The sequence below is a fragment of the Cervus canadensis genome, chromosome X (assembly GCF_019320065.1).
Source record: "Cervus canadensis isolate Bull #8, Minnesota chromosome X, ASM1932006v1, whole genome shotgun sequence".
Classification (NCBI taxonomy): domain Eukaryota; kingdom Metazoa; phylum Chordata; class Mammalia; order Artiodactyla; family Cervidae; genus Cervus; species Cervus canadensis.
In genome coordinates, this window is record NC_057419.1 from 74,245,564 (window position 1) to 74,265,334 (window position 19,771).

At 42.6% G+C, this 19,771-nt stretch overlaps 1 protein-coding gene across 1 annotated transcript in view; it reads right to left on the reverse strand.

Annotated features, from left to right (window-relative positions):
- Positions 1 to 18,979: 18,979 nt before the first annotated feature.
- Positions 18,980 to 19,771, reverse strand: part of LOC122435608 (melanoma-associated antigen B4-like) — an 11,999-nt gene continuing 11,207 nt past the window's right edge. Inside the window, 1 exon segment of the mRNA XM_043459771.1 lies at positions 18,980 to 19,760. Within this exon segment, the coding sequence (XP_043315706.1) occupies positions 19,498 to 19,760 (263 nt within the window). The 3' untranslated portion in view covers positions 18,980 to 19,497.

Here is a 19,771-nt window from a genome sequence, read left to right on the forward strand (position 1 = left end):
CATAACTTTCCTTTCAACGAGTGTCTTTTAATTCCATGGCTGCAATCACCATTTGCAGTGATCTTGGAGCCCCCAGAATTAAAGTCAGCCACTGTTTCCCCAGTTATTTGCCATGAAGTGATGGGACCGGATGCCATAATCTTAAGTTCTCTGAATGTTGAGCTTTATCCCAACTTTTAAACTCTCTTCTTTCACTTTCATCAAGAGGCTCTTTATTTCTTTTTCACTTTCTACCATAAGGGTGGTGTCATCTGCATATCTGAGGTTATTGAAATTTCTCCCAGCAATCTTGATCCCAGCTTGTGCTTCCTCCAGCCCCACATATCTAGCTTCCACCAAAACTCAAGTTTGCGAGTCAGGAGTCAGTGTTTGTCCCTAGACATACATTACATCTCACCAAGTAAGGTCATAAAGTAAAATTAGTCCTGTAAAGTCTTCTATGTACATTTTGCATCGTCTGAATAGTCTCTACCACAAATGGGACTGTTTGAAATTCTACCGAGACTGAGGCAACCCCTCCTAGAAGGGTGGCCTGATTCTCAGCCTCTTCAATTGGGAGCCCCAGATAAAGGGGCAAAGTAAGAGAACAGGAGGGAGCTGAAAGTTTCACACCCAAATCTGTACCCTTAGAACATAAGTCGGGCATGTCTCACAGAGAGATAAAGAACAACACATAAGGAACCCCATTTCCCTTATTTTCTACAGAACCGGTCTAGTTGTAAAACAGTAATAATTGAGAACCTTCAACAGGTCATCATTCCCTGTCTTCCAAAGGATAATGTGGCCATTCTGTATCACAGAAGAAGATCAGGCCTATATTTCTAAACTCTGGAGGATCACACTTGTCCCAGCATCTTTATTTTTTAAATACATTTTAAAGGAGTGGTTTTGAAACTGCTAGCTCGCATCTGTAAGAGAGAAAAAAGCGGGTTCCAAAGCCGTGGCTTTTTTCGACCGGAAGCGTCCTTCCCTGCTCTAGATGGGGATGCAGACAGACTCTCCACCAAAGCTTTCCTTTCCTGGTCAGATGTAGTCTGTCCTTCACCAATGCAGGCGTCTTACTTGTCCTTCCCATTTCTACCACTGAGGTAGGGTGGAGATGCACCAGGGGTAGACCTGACGGCAACCCAGATTGATTTCTAGTTCCTTACCACCAAGGCCTTTGTTTGATAGATTTGCCCTTTTCTCTGATGCCACCTGGGCTGGACCAGAGTAGTTTCCCAAGAATGTTTCCCAAGCGAGGACTCCTAGGGGAAGCCTTCATCTTTCACATCCCTATGCACATTCCTGAGTACAGTCCTGACCACAGTAGAAGCAGTGAGTCATAAAGGGAAGAACAACAACCAAGATGTCCCTTCTGAGTGTAACCATGCCACTATATGTGATAGTAAAAGAGGTTGTGGAGGGTTGGCCAGTGAGGAAAGAGTGATTTTTGTCCTCATGCTACTAGGGCCAATCCTTCCAGTTCATTTCCACAGCTTCCACAAAAGAAATATGTAAGGAGATGAGACAGAAGCCATCAGAGATCCTTCTATGGTCTGCGAAGAGCTAGCACTACTAAAGGAAGAAGCCCATTTCTTTTCCAATCTGACCAGATCCTGCAGTTTCCCATCTGTGTCCTCAAAAACCTCATGGTCACCAGCAGTGCTTCTATTTACATAGATAGGAGAACATAACCATGACAAAGACTCACTTTCATGTCACTGGCCCCTGAGGCAGGCAGCCAAGAGAGTGACCTCTAGCCTGAGGGGTGTTCCTGGAGCTAGAGTTTCGCCTCTCTCCCAAAAGTGCTCTTAGAAGCTTTCTAGAGAGGCTTGCCTAGTCTAGCAAGACTAAGCGATTCTATACATGGGGTCTAAGTAAAAGTACACAATAACTGCATGGATCACAAGTCCCTTGAAAGTCTGTCATCTGACAGATTAGGTTATTAGTTCTAATTCCCCATGCATTTATGAAATGTTCAACGAGACTAGGCAAAGCTGACCAAGAAAGGAAAACGTTCGGTCGACATGCTTCGCCCATTTCTGGCTGCTCCCCTCGCGGGGATGTTGGGTGTCTCTTGGCAGTGGCAGGTCAGTTAACACCCCCTACAAGACTCCTGTCTTGGGGGCTTCCTTCAGTCATTACGAGGCACCGTGAAACCCCAGAGCAGGGCTCATCACTCACTTCACCCAGGGCATATCATTCATTCACACAAGCACATCGAAGAGTTAGTAAAGTAAAGCAGAATGCGTGTATAATGAGAAAGCAGAGAGGCTAGAGCTCGGAGTGTTCTTACCTTGTCCTGAAGATCCTGGACGAGCTCCCAAGATGATAGCTTACAGTGAACGATATTAGCTTAGGAACCAGGGACCAGGCTTGATCACTGGAGAGCTTTTGTGTAGCAGAGTTCTACTAACGTAAGAAAAGGGACAGAGAAAACTTCTGACACAGACATCAGAAGGGAGATGGAGAATGCCCCCTAGCTAGACTTAACAAGGCCTTATATACTTTTTTCAGACCCATTCCCACAACCAGCATCTTAAATTAACAAGATTAGATTGAACAATAGGAAGATCTTCCTAGACCCACTCCCATAATGTACATTTTAAGATGACAGGTTTAGTCAGAAGTCTCTTGTTAAGGAGAACCATGTCCTCCAGCGAGATACATTGTTATATTGACTAAGGTAAAGCAGTGTAGAAAAGAACTTTCTCCTTGAGAGCTCCACACCCCTTTCTCCTTTTCCAGGGCTCCAGACCCCTTTCTCCTCCTCCTCTACCTCCTCCACATCCCTGGACTTCTTATCAACCTACCTAGGAATTGACTCTCTCACTTTGAAGGAAAAATTTGATTTACTTTGCATTTTTCTTTGGAAAATCAAGAAATGTCTAAATAAAAGCACATTTTCAGTCACTATTTAGAATTACTGGCAATAAAGAGAAAAGAACACATTTGTTTTACATTATTATTTTTATTAATTTTTATTGAAATATGTTGCTTTACAATGGTGTGTTAGCTTCTGTTTCATAGTAAAAGCAATCAGACATTCCTATTCGTATATCCTCTCAGTTTGGATTTCCCTCACATTGAGGACACTCCAGTGAATTAAGTAGAATTCCCTGTGCTATACAGTATATTCCCAATGGTTGTCTATTTTATAAATAGTATCTATAGTGTGTATGTGTCAATCCCAGTATTCCAATTCCTCCCACCCTAACCCTTTCCCCCTTGGTATCCATACATTTGTTCTCTATATCTGTGTCTCCATTTCTGCTTTGTAAATAGGATCATCTATACCATTTTTTTCAATCCCACATATATACATTAATATTTAATATTTGTTTTTCTTTTTTGATTTCTTTCTTTCTGTATGACACTCTCTAGGTCCATCCAACGTCTCTACCAGTGACCCAATTTTGTTCCTTTTTATGGCTGAGTAATATTCCACCAGGTTTCCCAGGTGGGTCAGTGGGAAAAAATCCACCTGCCATTGCAAGAGCATGGGTTCAATCTCTGGGTCAGGAAGGTACCCCAAAGAAGGAAGTGGCAATACACTCCAGTATTCTTACCTGGGAAATCCCATGGACTGAGGTTCCTGGGTAGCTGCAGTCCTTGGAGTTGCAATAGAGTGAGACACAACTTGGCAACAAAATAACAAGAACAATATTCCATTGCATATACGTACCGCAGCTTCTTTATTCTTGCGTCTGTTAATGGATCTGTAGGTTGCTTCCATGTCATGGTTATTGTAAACAGTCCTGCAGTGAATGCTACAGTGCATGTATCTTTTTGAATTATGGTTTTCTCTGGATATATACCCAAGAAGGAGATTGCTGTGTCATACAGTAGTTCTTTTTTATTTTGTAAGGAACCTCCATATTGTTTTGCATAGTGGTTGTACCAATTTACATTCCCACCAACTCTGTAAGTGCATTCCCTTTTCTCCTACCCTCTCCAGCCTTTATTCTTTGAAGATTTTTGATGATGACCCTTCTGCCCGGTGTGAAGTGATACCTCATTATAGTTTATATTTCTATTTCCCTAATAATTAGTGGTGGGGGTCATCTTTTCCCGTGTTTGTTGAATATTTGTATGTTTTCTTTGGAGAAATGTCTATGTAGATCATCTGCCAATCTTTTAATTGGATTTTTTTTTTTATTGAGCTGCATGAAGTGCTTGATTATTTCACAGATTAATCCTTTGTCCGTTGCTTCATTTGGAAAAATATTCTCCCATTCTCACTGTTGTCTTTGTCTTGTTTAATGTTTCTTTTGTTGTGGAAAAGGTTTTATGTTTGATTAGTTGCCATTTATTTTTGTCTTTATTTTCATTACTCTAGGAGGTGAGTGAAAAAAGATCTTGCTGAGCACTTATTTTTAAATAGCACAATTTCTTCATATAAATATGGATATAGCATTTAGAATACAGAAAGTGATCAATGTTATTTATTGCTGCCAAGATCACCTACATAGAGGTCTTCATGTGAATAATGAGTACACTCATGTCAAGGAGAATATGTTTTTGATATAGATATCATTTATTCTTTTAAAATATAAGTTACTACTTCTCCTGGAGGGAAGCTCTTCAGTTGGTTCAGTACACAGATCCTACTACTAGTAATACATTTCCCTATTTAGAATAGGAGTAAGTAAATCAGAGGCTGAATAGAATGAGGCCAAAAGTTAATCAATATTGGGGGGGAAAAAAAAACCTCTAGGAGTTATACATTTATCTTTGATCTCATTTGGAATATTTCTATTATCTTATAGTTTAAGAGTACTTTGTATGTGTTTCAGCAGTGTTAGAAAGCATCAAACATAAATATGATTTTCAAATCCTGTAATTTTACACTCTCAGATGAGGAACCTTGAATATATTTTGCTATACAGGCTCATACTTTCCTGTTTCTGTTTGACTATATCTGTATGAACAGATATATGTATGTATCGAGATATATATACATATACATGTATATGTTTACATATATAGCACATATACATGTATGTTACTTGTGTAAATGTGTCTGTGTGTCCCACAAGCTTTTCGTCTGAGTTTTAAATAAATGTGTTTGAAATGCTGGATTCCATTTTAGGGCACTTGCATGCTGTGCTAATTTTGGCTTTAAATCTGTATTGTACTGCCACATCAGGCAAAGATGGAATCACAGAGACCAGACTCAGTGCCTTGCCTGAAACATCTAACAAAACAACCCAGCACAATGGAAATATACTTATGACAACCATTTTTCATAGGTTGGACATGTGACTAGGAAAGACAGTGACTCCTGAGAGATTGAAAACAGGCAAGGTGAACCTAGAATGACCTCAGCTTGCTGCCATGTACCTGAAGCATGGGGACGGCAGGTCAGGGGAAACCTGGCTGCCTTCCAAGTTGAGATGAGGCTGAGGGTCAGAGGAGGACCTAGGGGCTCCTCTGAGAATTCACAGGACAGAGAAGTGGAGGGTGAGAACTACACATATACAAAGAGAATTCTGGGGCTCACACACAGCACAGAATAGTTTTTGTTCCCTTCAGTCATAGTGGGAAATCATATCCTGCCCAGGGCATCAGAGAGAGTCCTCAGAAAGGCTTGAGTCTGTAGTGATGCTATATGAATCTCAGGTTTGGGTGCTCTGATCACACGTAACAGCTTGAAAGCAGGAAACAGATCATAGTGTTTCAAAGTCTTGTAATTGAGTCCAAGAACAAAGGTGAAGATAGAGATATTTAAAGAAAAATCTTCCTTTGTGCTGTGTACGTGTGAAGAGGGTGAAGTTTATTGTATTTGGTATATAATTGAAAATTGTTATGCATGTAAAGGAGAAAGGGGGGCTTTCATGTTGTTCAGCGGTAGAGAATCCGCCTGCCAAGCAGAAGACGTAGTTTGATCCTTGGCTTGGGAAGAAACCCTTAGAAGGAAATGCAGTCGACTGTAATATTCTTGCCTGGAGAATCGCATGGACAGAGGAGCCTGAGTTGGACATGACTTTAGTGATAAACAAGAACAAAAAAGAAAATATGTTCAGTAGTGTGGGCAAAAAGTAATGATCCAAACTGATCGAGAAATGAAACATGATAAAACAATTAAGGGTATCAAAAATTTATTGCTATATTCTATAGGTTTAAAACCTAGAGGGAAGATGAGATATATTAAGTAGAGATATGGAATAGGTAAAAAAGACTTACAGTGAATTTCAAGAGGACCCAACTACAATGTCTGAGATTAAAAAATTAATACTGGTTTGGACTAAGAGTAGTTTAAATTTTATAGTGGAACGAAAATTAGTGGCAGACATATACTGGAACGAAATTAGTGGATCTATGTATGTTGACTAACACAGTGTATTTTATAGTACATTAAATCTAAGAAACAAAATCAACTTTAATACCCATTACAGATGTGGGTATCAGATTTACTGGCAACATTTATAAAGGGCCAATTATGATTTCTTTGTATTAGTTTTTAGAATTTTGTAGAATTTTGTAATAGAAGAATATATGCCTCATTATCTTGGTATTTCAAGTATTTAAATAACCTCACAGCAGTACTAGCAGTTGTGTATAAATTAGATAAAGTAACTGCTTGCTGACGCCACAGACAGCTCCTGAAATCTGGATGGTTTAACACAGTGAAAAGTTCTTTTTTCAGTGTAGCAGGTATTGTCTGCTCTCAGGTGACTCAGGGTCCAGACTTATGCCACTCTGTGGTTCCATCCTCCAAACATAGGATCTTCATGTTTACTGCAGAATAGAAGGAGAAGGCAGCTCTGGATTGCCTCGACCTGTAAGTGACACTGTTTCTGCGCATTTGTCAGTGTCAACAACAGCCACGTGAGTCTTCCAAAGTACAAACATATCAGGAAAGTAGTCTCGTCGTGCACCCAGGAAGGAAAGCAGAAGTCTGTCCCATCCATTGTTACATAGTAGATGCTCAGTGTAAAGCACTTATTTGAATTTGTTGTGGAAACACCCCCTTCATTTCTTGATGGCCTAAGGAGACTAAACTTGCCTTGTAGTTCTCCAACTGTTTTTTTTTAATCCCGTACATTGCAGGTACATTCAAATATAGGATGACATTTAATTTTCAAAAGAGTCCTATAAAATCTTAGCAGGGAGGGCTCACCTTTTTCACTCAGAAGCACCTTTCTGAACTTACCTTCGAAATAAATTCTAGATTCTCATGAGAAGGAAACTGATCTCCTATTGAGTCATAATCACAACCCTAACTTGTGAGTCCTGGCAACCCTGAGCATGACTGAACATGCAGGACATGTCTGTGGGTGTCATTAGGCGCAAGGGAAAACCATGATGTTTCTCTGGATGAACACTGAGATAAGAGGCAGCAGAAGGATGGCAGGTTATCTTGATCTTCATTTTTCAAGGCAGCATGTGTGCCAAAAAGCTGTTTTCTTCTCCTAGGAGAACTCTGGGTTTGAGGAATTCAGCCTCTGTTAATGTTTTCAAGACACTGATTTCCATGGTCTTTTGTCATCTCCAACTTATGAGGGAGGCTTTGGATATTAACCTCCTAGGAAAGCTAACTATTTGTTCTGTTTATTTGGAGGCCAGTCTCAACACCATTAACACATTCCAAAGTTGGACATGAGGGCATACTGGGGAAGTCTCAGAGGAAGGGAGCTGTAATCTGGAAAGGTGCTGGGACTGGACACAGGTGCTGGGACCAGAGAGTCAGCTCTCCAGGAACCCTGGAGCAAGGGTGAGAAGGACGCTAGATAAACACAGCTCACCCGCAATCCCCAAATGGTAACTTATTCTTATATTAAACTTCCTTCATCAGGACTGCTTATAGTACTTTGGCTGCAGGGTTTTTTGTGTGCTTGTTTGTTTTGTTTTTCTACGTGAAATTTGCACTTTAGTTCTTCCAGGTATTTGGTAAACATTTCTTGCATCTTCTGCATTGTTTCTGAGATCCTGGATCATCTTCACTATCGTTATTCTGAATTCTTTTTATGAAACATTGCCTATTTCCACTTCATTTAATGGTTTTTCTGGGGTTTTATATTGTCCCTTCGTCCAGAACATAACCCTCTGTTTTTTCATCCTGATCAACTTGCTGTAATGTGGTTTTTCTTCTAGCTGCAGTTGGGTCATGGTTCTTCTTGCTTCTTTTGTCTGCCTTCTGGTGGATGAGGCTAAGAGGCTTCTATAAGCTTCCTGATGGGAGTGACATGAAGAGGAAACTGGCTCTTGCTCTGGTGGGCAGGGCCTTGCTCAATAAAGCTTTAATCTAATAACCTGCTGATGGATAGGTTTGGGCTCCCTCCCTGTGAGATTTTTGGCCTGAGGCCATCCAACCCTGAGGTCTGTGGTCTCTGTGGCACAGTTAATGATGACCTCCAAGAAGGCTTATGCCAAGGAGGACCTCTGGGACTGCTGCTGCCAGAGGCCCCACCCTGGGGTGAGACCCAGCTGACCCATGCCTCCACAGGAGACTGTCCCACACATGGAGGTAGGTCTGGTTCCATCTCTTGTGGAGTAAATGCTCCTTTCCTGTGGGTCCTGGTACGTGCAAGATTTTGTTTATGCCCTCCAAGAGTGGTGTGTCTGTTTCCCCTACTTCTGTGGGAGTCCTATAATCAGATCCCACTGCCCTTCAAGGTCAGATGCCCAGGGGTTTCCCAGCCCCTTTGTCACATCCTCAGGCTGGGTACCCTGATGTGAGGCTCAGAACTTTCACAACTTGGGAGAACTTCTTTGGTATGTTTGTTCTCCAGTCGCCCACCCTGTGGGTATGGGATTAGAATTTATTGTGATTGCACCCCTCCTAGTGTCTTGTTGTGGCTTCTATTTTGTCTTTGGACGTGGGATATCTTTTTTGGTGGGTGCCGACATCCTCTTGTCGATAGTTGTTCAACAGCTAGTTGCAGGTTTGGTGCAGGAGGAGATGGACAGACATTTTTCTACCCCGTCATCTTGAATGAAATACAGTTTGGAGTAGTGAGAAGACAAGAGAATTGAAGGACACTAGGTCTGCCTCATTCTGGGAGGGGTAGAACAGTGGCCTCTCGACAGATGCGGACCAAAGGTCTATTACCAGCTCTGTCACAAGTCTTGTAAACTTCAGAAAATTGGAAATTCATAATTTGCAAAGTGAGTCTGATAAACCTTACTTTTTAGAACTAATGTAATATATGTGATATTTATAAATCTCTTGCAATAATGGTTTTTAAAGAATGACATTTCTTACTCTGATAATTATGACCCCACACCATACAACTCTTCAGGGATTTTTTTTTTTTTTTCACTTTCATGAGATGTCAGAAAATATGTGGCACTTTTGGAATGAACAAATTACTGCTAAACCAGTAAAACTGTATAAAATTTCCCCATTTGTAAATATGTCATTTTAATGTAGAGGAATCTCTCCTGGCTGGATGCTACTCAGAGATTTTAGATTTGTGTCAAGGACAAAGATTCTTCCCTCCCAGGTGCCTTTTCATCCACACCATGCTCCCTCACCCCCGTTTTCATTAATTTCACTGCCACTAAGAGTGTAGTCTTCATTTGAAGTTCCCAAATTATGCTTAAGTAGTAGATGGAAATAAAAGCAAAAATAAACAATTGGGACCTAATTAAACTTAAAAGCTTTTGTGCACTGAAAGGAAACTATAAGTAATGTGAAAAGACAGCCCTCAGATTGGGAGAAAATAATAGCAAATGAAACAAAACTGACAAAGAATTAATCTCCAAAATGTACAAGCACCTCATGCAGCTCAATACCGGAAAAATAAATGACCCAATCAACAAATGGGCCAAGGAACTAAACAGACATTTTGCCAAAGAAGACATAGAGATGGCTAACAAACACATGAAAAGATGCTCAACATCACTCATTATCAGAGAAATGCAAATCAAAATGACAAAGAAGTATCATCTCATACCTGTCAGAATGGCTGCCATCAAAAAGTCTAGAGACAATAAATGCTGGAGAGGATGTAGAGAGAAGGGAACCCTCTTGCACTGTGGGTGGGAAGGCAAACTTGTACAGCCACTATGGAGAACAGTGTGGAGATTCCTTGAAATACTGGAAATAGGACTGCCATACGACCCAGCAATCCCACTGCTGGGCATACACACTGAGGAACCCAGAATTAAAAGAGACTACGTGTACCCCAGCGTTCATTGCAGCACTGTTTACAATAGCTACAACATGGAAGCAACCTAGATGTCCATCAGCAGACAAATGGATAAGGAAGTTGTACATATAGACAATGGAATATTACTCAGCTATTAAAAAGAACACACTTGAGTCAATTCTAATGTGGTGGATGAAACTGGAGCCTGCTTTACAGACTGAAGCAGTCAGAAAGAAAAACACCAATACAGTATATTAACACATCTATACTGAATTTAGAAAGATAGTAATGATGATCCTGTGTGCAAGACAGCAAAAGAGACACCGATATAAAGAACAGACTTTTGGACTCTGTGGGGGAAGGCGAGGGGGGGAACGACTTGAGAGAATAGCATTGGAGCATGTATATTACCATATGTGAAATAGATGACCAGTCCAAACTGGATGCATGAAATAGGGCACTCAAAGCCAATGCACTGGGACAACCCAGAGGGATGGGATGGGGAGGGAGGTGGGAGGGGTGTTTGGGATGGGGGGACACCTATACACCCGTGGCTGATTCATGCCAATGTATGGCAAAAAACACCAAAATATTGTAAAATAATTAGCTTCCAATTAAAATAAATTAATAAAAAACAAAAAAGATGAGTAGTAAAGCATTTCTGTAACAGAGTCTCCTCCGAACCCCAGTGCAGAGAGTGCTGTCATCATGAGAGTGTAACAGGCAGGAAGGCCAGGGGTCTCCAAAGGGAGGAAACAGGCTCCTAGTGTCAGACAATTTTTATCTCTCTAAGGGGCAGGAGGAAACAAACAAGTGTTAGATTTTTTCCCCTTCTCTATACAAATTTAACAAGAGGTTTCTCTTAAAATTCTGTGTTTCCATAACAACACCTGGTTCCACCTAAACTTAACTTTTCTCAAACCTTGAGTTAACCAATGCGTTTTTCTTATGGAAATGCTTGTCTTATGCTATGTTAATGAACTATGTGTTTACCCTAGACTCTGTCTTTCTTCAAGTCGGTTCTGCCTAAGACTCAGAACCAACTAGAGAAACCAGTATGTTTTACCGCTACATTGTTCTCCTAATCTATGTTAATGAAACTATATTTACTTGGAAACCTGCCTTTCTTCAAGATTCATCTCAATCATTTTATGGCCCGGGATGACTCACCTGCTGCCATTGTTATTTCAAAATGCATGTTGTGGTTGAGGGGCCTGGTCCCAGTCTCTGGGTTTTGAGCCATTTCCTTTCTCTAATTAGCAGATGGCTAGTAGCTATATAATATCCGGCCAAAGACTAGCAGTGGGGCACTCTTTCTGTCCCCTTCTGATGTCTATGTCAGAAGCTTTCTCCATATCTTTTACACCTCAATAAAAATGTTTTACACAAAAACTCTGAGCGATAAGGCCTTGTCACTGGCCCAGGATTCAATTCTTCTCCTCTGGAGGCCAAGAATCCCGGAGTCTTTCGTGATTCAGTAACAACCTTTCAACAGTGGCTATTAGACATCTCAGTTAAAGGAAATACCATCCTTGTTTCTTGCACACTCCCTGGAGACAAGGGGATTAAATCCCTAGTTTATGCCCTGTGTTCTCCTGCACTGGGGCAGGAGCACAGAACCCCTTTTATCCCTGCCCCAGGTGGAGATTCTGTTTAACCCCCAGTCTCCAAGTAAAAATTAAGGGTAATCTTACATTCCATTCCTCAGCCTTTCCACTCAAACCCACCACCATCTCAGGGTTAACCCATACCCCCAATTCACTCAGCCTAATCATTTAGCCCACCCCCCCCCCAGCTAACTTAAAATTACATCCTCAAGGGAACCACAGTGTCCCAAAGTGCCCAACTTCCTCGCGTCAGAGCATTTACATTTAACTGCTCTCATCTGGAACCTCCTCTCCTCATCCCTTGTTTCAACTTGTCACGTGTTTCACTCTCAGAGTGTATCTCACCATCTTCCTGATATGGCAGCAACTCCTAAAGTTCTATGGTCAGTGGCTCGGTCTTCTTTATTACCCACTGCATTTCTGCTGTGGAGCATTCCAAAGAGTAGGTGCTCAATTAATGGTTGGAAATAAGAGTAACAATGATAAACACGTCTGCTTTTTATGAATTAATTTCTGGCTCAATCTTGAATAATCTAAGAAAATACTATTAATTTTACAAAAGAGAAGTACTAAAATCATTCAACAAAACCAAAAACTTACCACTACTTTTTCTTTTCATTTTTTCCTTGACCCAAGTTGTTTTACTGCAAAATCTATTCACATTTGCAGTAAAATCCCTCTTCCACTGCTGTGTTTTCTTATTATGAAAGTGAAAATGAAAATCTCTCCTGTCCAACTCTTTGCAAGTCCATGGACAATACAGTCCATGAAATTCTCCAGCCCAGAATACTCGAGTGGGTAGCCTTTCTCGTCTGCAGGGAATCTTCCCAACCCAGGGATTGAACCAAGGTCTCCCGCATTGCAGGCAGATTCTTTACCAGCTGAGCCACCAGGGAAGCCCAAGAATATGGCAGTGGGTAGCGTATCCCTTTTCCAGCAGATCCTCCTGATGCAGGAATCAAACAGGGGTCTCCAGCATTTCAGGAATATTTCCCATTCTTGATCACACAAACAATGAAAGGTTTCTAAATTTGTTTTATAAAATATCAAACCTTTAACTCAAACCTGATAAGCAGTAATAAATATGTGATCCATATTGTCACCAGTGGAATGGCGATTTCCTCAATTTTTGCCCTGCCAAAGAGAAAGAGTTCAGTGGAGACACACAGAGCAGTTTTAAGTTGCACGAGTTTTATGAAGCAGAGCAAAAGTACACTCCCGAGAAAGGATGAGAGCAGGCTGTCTGGACACCAGAAGTGGTGCTGCAATGGGATAGCATGTGTGCCCTATGTCATTTGACTGACAAGTTGATGGACAGCTTTAGGTTGTACAAATTGTCTCATAGTGTGCACGCAGTTACCCATAAGTACCCAAGCAAACCCCACAGAGTGGGAGGGAAGACAGAAAGCACAGTGCTATTTTTTTGTAAATATGGCATCATGAACCCTGGTTTATATTAGTCACCTTTTAGGTCTTAGTGCCCAGTACCGTTGCCTGGAAAATCCCATGGGCAGAGGAGCCTGGTGGGCTGCAGTCCATGTGTCGCTAAGAGTCAGACACGACTGAACGACTTCACTTTCACTTTTCCCTTTCATGCATTGGAGAAGGAAATGGCAACCCACTCCAGTGTTCTTGCCTGGAGACTCCCAGGGATGGGGGAGCCTCGTGGGCTGCCGTCTATGGGGTCACACACAGACATGACTGAAGCGACTTAGCAGCAGTAGCATGTCTTTGTGCACCTGTGCCACCCTGTGCTAGCAGGTTGTCTTGCTTGGTCCTGACATGGCTGGAAACCTAGTGGTGGTCATTGGCCGGAACAGGGAGGCTCTCTGGGTGTGCTCTGACCACCAGGGTTCAGATGGGGAAGAGGAAGACAAACCATCTCTGGCTGCTAACTTGGCTGAAGTATTCTACTCCCAATTGGATTCTAAACAGGGAATAGCCATTGTTCACATGGGAAATGGTGGGAAGTTTGTCATGTGACAGCTATCTCCCAGCTGAGTGCTGACTCTGTATATAGTTGTCCTTTCTGCCTGAGAGAGTGTCTGTGAAAGGATGATATAAATGTCCTTCCGGGTTAACTCAAAAGTCATAGATGTCTAAACTTGCCTAGATATTTTTTCAGGTCATCTGAGAACTTTCCTTAATCTTCTTTTATCCAACTGAGACCCTGCATGCAGAGGGAATCTCTGATTCTAATGGAAGTCTGGTGGGCCCTATGACTTGCTGAGGTGGGCAGAGTTTAAGGAGCCTGGAGCCCCAGGTTAGAGGGCAAAGTGTTGTTGATGGGGGGCAGGAGTAGTGGTGTTCAGTGCTAAGTATAGTGAAGAAGAGATCTGTGGTCCAAGAGGCTCCATCTTTTGCCCAGAGAGAGTTCCTATGAACAGGGCTCAGTGGCTGGCTGATGGTTAGTATCATCGGGAGAAGGGGAAGGGCTTTTGTAGGCAAGTGAAGCATTGCCAAACCAGCAGAGTCTACCCGACAAGTCTTTCAAAGTTCAGAGTTTTTCCTAAAGGCAAGGGAGACTTTGACATAAAGGACCTCGCTCGAATGCTAAGGGCAAGAATTCAGTGATGGACAGTCAGTTACCCGTCTGAAAAGGAAATGATGAATGCTCATAAGGGGCTTGAGGTCCCTTATGAGGCTCATAAGGGACGTCACTGACGTCCCTCGTGGCCTTTTCATGGCTGTGCCCTCCCTCACCTGTGATCTTGCTGGGCAGAATGTGGTGAAGTTCTCAACCCAGGGGCCGTTGTGGCTTCCCTGAGTATTTTTTTTTTAAAGAAATTATTTATGTATTTAATTTTGGTTGCGCCGGCTCTTCATTGCTGCTTGTGTGTTCTCTAGTTTCGAGGAGCAGGGGCTGCCCTTCATTGGGATGCACTGGCTTCTCATCGTGGTGGCTTCTCTTACTGTGGACCCCAGGCTCTAGGACGCATGGGCTTCACTAGGTGCAGCAAGAACTGGTGAGGTAGAAGAGGTGTTAGGAGATTGCTGTTGTTGTTCAGTCTCTAAGGCATGATTGACTCATTGTGGCCCCATGGGTTGTAGCCCGCCAGGATCCCCAGTCCATGGGATTCTCTGGGCAGGAGTACTGGAGTGGGTTGCCATTCCCTTCTCCAGGGGAACTTCCCAATCCAGGGATCAAACCGGGGTCTCCTGCCATTTCAGGTAGATTCTTTACCGTCTCAGCCACCAGGGCAGCCATATTTCAGAAGGTAGCCAGAAAAGTTTTAGCTCAGTTTCTTTTATTTTCTCTCTTTGTCCATTCTCTCCCTATCCTGTAAACACAGTCAGCTTGAATTTTATCAACACAAAGTTGAGGCATTCATGGCATACAGCGTCTGGATTTGTACACCCAAAGGCAAAGATATTGGGAGTCTAGGTGCAGAGAAATGCAGAAGAAAGTGACTTTCATTCTAGCACTATGAGCCAGTTTAACAGCCAATAGTTTAAAATTTTTGATGGGGTGGCATGGAGACCTCCTCTGCTTGAAACTTATCACATCAGGTTGTGACTAAAATCCACGTGGCCAGGACTCCAACCACCCAAAATCCAGTTTGGGACTTGAACCACAGTCTCTTAATTAGAATCACTCACCTGGTACATGGACTTACTGTGGCTCAGGTTCTTTGTGTCTCAGTGCACAAGGAATTTAGCAAGAGGCAAAGTGTTAGGCAAGAAATAGATATATTTGTATAGGATACTTGTAAAATATGAAAGCAGGCGGGTGATGGAGCTCTGCCTGGAGGATTAAGTGGAATACATTTTATAGTCAAGGGAAAGTGGAGGACTAGGAAAGACTGCCTTCTTTGAGTAGAGGTCAGGCTTATATCACTCGCTCCGAATTTGTTTGGAGCAGGAGAGTGTGTGACCTTATGTGGTCAAACTTGGATTATCGTAGCACTTCTTCAAATCAATAGAAAGGTGGTGACATTCTTCTTTTACCTAAAGGCCTGGGGGACATCTCATGTATTATTTATAGATTTATATTTAAACTAACCTGTTTCCTTCCACTACATTCTGATACCTTTCTTGAACTGTGTTAACTTACAATGGTCTACAGGTGGTTCCTGGGTTTCTCTATCTCTATTCCCCACCCACCCCCGCCTAGACTTCTAGATCTACCTGTCTGTCTGTCTGTGCTCAGGCCCTCATTCATGTCTGACTCTTTGCAACCCTGTGAACTGCAGCGCTCCAGGCTGTCTGTCCATGGAATTCTCCAGGCAGGAATACTGGAATGGGTAGCCATTTCCTTCTCCAGGACATGTTCCAGAACAGGGAACAAACCTTCATCTCCTGCACTGCAGGTGGATTCTTTACCACAGAACCACCTGGGACCTGTATCCTTTGCTATTCTATCCCTGTCATATGGGGGCCAGGTTCCTCAGCCAAGAGCAGACTTATTTCTTCAAGGGTGCCTTCTTCATGAAGGTCTCCAGCTTGTTGGACTATTGTCTGGCATTTAGTGAGCAGTTTTCTTACCAACAAATGGAACAGGACGTCATGCATTAGCAGAAACACCAAAGGAAAACTTTCCTATCAAGGACTTGAGGGGAGGGGCAGGTCACTTGGTTTGGGGCCTTCCTTCAATTCCCATTGTCATGGAGGAATAGAAGGACAGAGACACAGGGAAATCAGTTTGCACAGAGTAGCTCACCCATGTATGAAATAAGTGTCCTCCCTGCCACATCAACAGTTACTTGAAGCTACTCTGGAGAAATGACCAGGTGTCCTCTGGTAACTCCTGGGAGGTCTTGCAGCTCCTCTGTCTTTACTGAGGACATGTTCTCAGAGTAAGGGCCACAACTCTCTGAGACCCAATAGAAGAAAGCAAAGGTTGCCTAACTTACCACACCTGCCTGTGGTCTCTCAGGACAGAAAGCTTTGGCTGGCAAATTGAGGCCTTCTGATGGCTGGCTGTACCAGTCAACGCTCAGGCTTCTCAATTTGACTCCTGGGAAGACCTGTATTTCCTCCCTCTCTTCACTATTACTGTCCTCTCTCCATGTCCTCACACTGACTTCCCATCTCCTAAGGAGGCCTGTCCTCTAATGCTACAGCCTTGAATTCCCTGAGACCATCTCAGAGGATGTGAGGGCTCCCTCGTGGGCATGCCTGCATGTGGTCACTCATGGCTGACTCTCTGGGAGGGATTCTGTGGCGTCCCCACTTTTATAGTGTGAGTGGTTCCTTCAGTCCTCATGGTACTCTACTTGACTCTTGGCATGACCTGGAATTCCTATTGGGGTTGACCCCTGAGCCCCAGCGCCTCACCTCCTGAGATTCTCTAAAAGGAAATGTGTGCGGTTCATCATGCCAGCGTTCCCGAATTTGCCAAGGGAGGTATAGAGGGCCAGGGATGTGATCTAGGCACAGTCCCTTTATCCTCATTTGGAGTCACTAGTTTTACACTCTGTGCTGAAGTGAGGCTTCTCCCAGTAGACCACGGTTCTCACCTCCCTGAGACCACTTCAGCAGAAAGAGAAGCACTTCGGCCAGAAAGCTTCCTCCTGGGTCTCGTAGGGCTGACATCAGGGATATGCCTCCACAGTCTCCTCTGTTCTGGGTTGAGTTGTCCTCTTGCTCCCCCTTCAGGGACCTCATCCTCACTCCTGACCAGACCCAGAGTGCACCCTCCACTGACCTGAGGCTGTGCTCCTCAGAACAAAGGCATTAATTTCTTGGAAGTTCTGGATTGGAAGACAGGATGAACCAGATGTGTGCAAAGCTATTGGGGCCTTCTGAGGAGGAAAACACTATAGGGCTCCACTCTTCTGGAGTCAGTGGCCCCCCAGTCTTAGATCAGGTTTCTTACCTTGACTTCTGGTGACATATGGGGATCCATCCTCTCTACGGGCTGAATCAGCTGGCCTGTGGCCAAGGCTTTTGCCTTCTTGAGACAACAGAATGATAGGTGAGAGAGCTATTCCCTGGCTACCCTTGCCTGTTCCTCCGTGCCATCCCCCTTGCTATGGGGGCGTCCACTCATCAGAACCCAGTGTCCTCACTGTAAATCCTCTGAAGGCCTGTTAGGGTCTCCTCCTTAGGCAGAATTGGAGCTGCTGCCACAAGACCAAGGCACTCAACTCCCTGAGAACCTCTCCACCCTTGCCCTGCAGGAAAGGAAGGTGCACCTCAGACAGACTGCTCCCCCCTGGCCACACAAGGCAAGAAGCAGGATGTAGTTTGTGGGACCCCTAGTGTTCTAAAATCTTCCCCTTGATAACTCAGAGTCTGGGACTCCTCCATCCATTGACCTGAGGACACAGCCCTTAAGCTAAGGCCTTTATGTCCCTGAGAATCGGGAAGGATAAATGAGGGCATATGGATCTTTTCAGGATATCTGACATTGGATATGTTCATAACCACATTGTCCATGAGTAGTTTTGTCTTCATTCATACCATTCACTTAGGAACATTATTTTAACTTTATTCCAAAAACAGTGCTTTGGGACAGGTATCCAACGGCATACATTTTTTGGAGTGTTTAGAGGAAAATGAATGAAAAGACATGATGTCTGGCTTAGGCTGGGAGAAGTGGCACTTTGTAGGCTCTGCACTAATCCAGATCAGGGCATTAGTCCTGGGAAGGTCACTTCATCAGTTTGTGAACTTGAGAAATTTGCATGTAACTCCATAAACAGAGTCTGCTAAATCCAATCCTGCATGAATGCTGGAATGCATGTACTACATATAAAGCAGTGGCATACTGATTAAGAAGTATTGTTTTGTAATAAATGAAAGTTATGATTTCTATGAACCCCTCAAATACCACCTTCCCATCTGAAATTATTTTTAATCCAGAAGGGAACAAAAATAGGCAGTAAATTACTACAAAAGAAACAAATATTCTTAAATGAGCTCAATGAGTGAAACTTTTTATTTTTACTAAACGAAAGTTTAAAAGAAATGAGGTAAGCCACAACTGAAAGACTTTTTACTCTCTTTTTTTCTGTATTTTCTTTGTGTTTTTCAATATTTTCTGGGGTTGTCTTTCACATTTCCATGAAAATCTCTTGCAGTGCTATGTTACCCATTTCCAGATCATAAAGACAATAGAGATATTTCATGAATATCTTTAATTTGACCAAAAGTGTACCTTTAAAACTTTCGTAACAGCAATAAATATAACAGCAGTATCATTATCAAATTAATACTCTGAAGAAAAGCAAACTCTTGTAAAAATATTTGAAATGAATATCTTTAATTTTACCAAAAGTGTACCTTTAAAACTTTTATAACAGCAATAAATATAACAGCAGTATCATTATCAAATTAATACTCTGAAGAAAAGCAAACTCTTAGAAGTAAAAATATTTGAAATAAATGAAAAAATTATATATAGAATTTATTTGTGTGCAACAGAAAGATCAATGAGATCTAAATTTTATTACTCCACCCCTATGATCCTGCACTCTAGAAGCTTGACTACTCTTCAAGAAAAATTCTCTTCTAGTGTCATGTTATCTTGTTTAGATTGTGAACAACATATTCAATACTTTCAGCGTGCTTTACAAATCCCCACACTTTGAAAACATTAAAACAGCAAGAAACTGATTTATGATTCATACATTTGAATTCTGAAGCACAATAAACAGTATCAAAAGTAATCACATTTGAAAACACTAAACACCTCCTTCATCTCTTTACCTATCTACTTTAAATCATCTTTCATTAGGTATTTCTCATATGGATAAAAGAAAACAGATATATATTTTGTTAAAACAAGCTGCACCTAAACTCGCTTACCATTTACAACTGTAAGAACATATGGGTTTTGTTTCCTACACCCTACTACTCTGCACTATTTAGGAGCGTGACTGCTGTCTTCCAACACAAAGGGAACAAAGTGCCCTGCCCGCCTCCCTAGATGTGGGAGGAGCTGCAGGACTTGGCCCTGGAAGGGGCACTGGCCTCGCCATGGTTGGGGTCCTGGCCGCGCCTCTCGGCCCTGCTCTCTCTGCCTGATCTCTCAGAGCCTCCTCATAGAGGTCTGGGAAGGAACTAGGGACCGAATGGAGGATCTTGGCCAGAACCTCCAGTACCTTCATCTTACTGGTCTCAGCACAAGCTCTCGGGCCC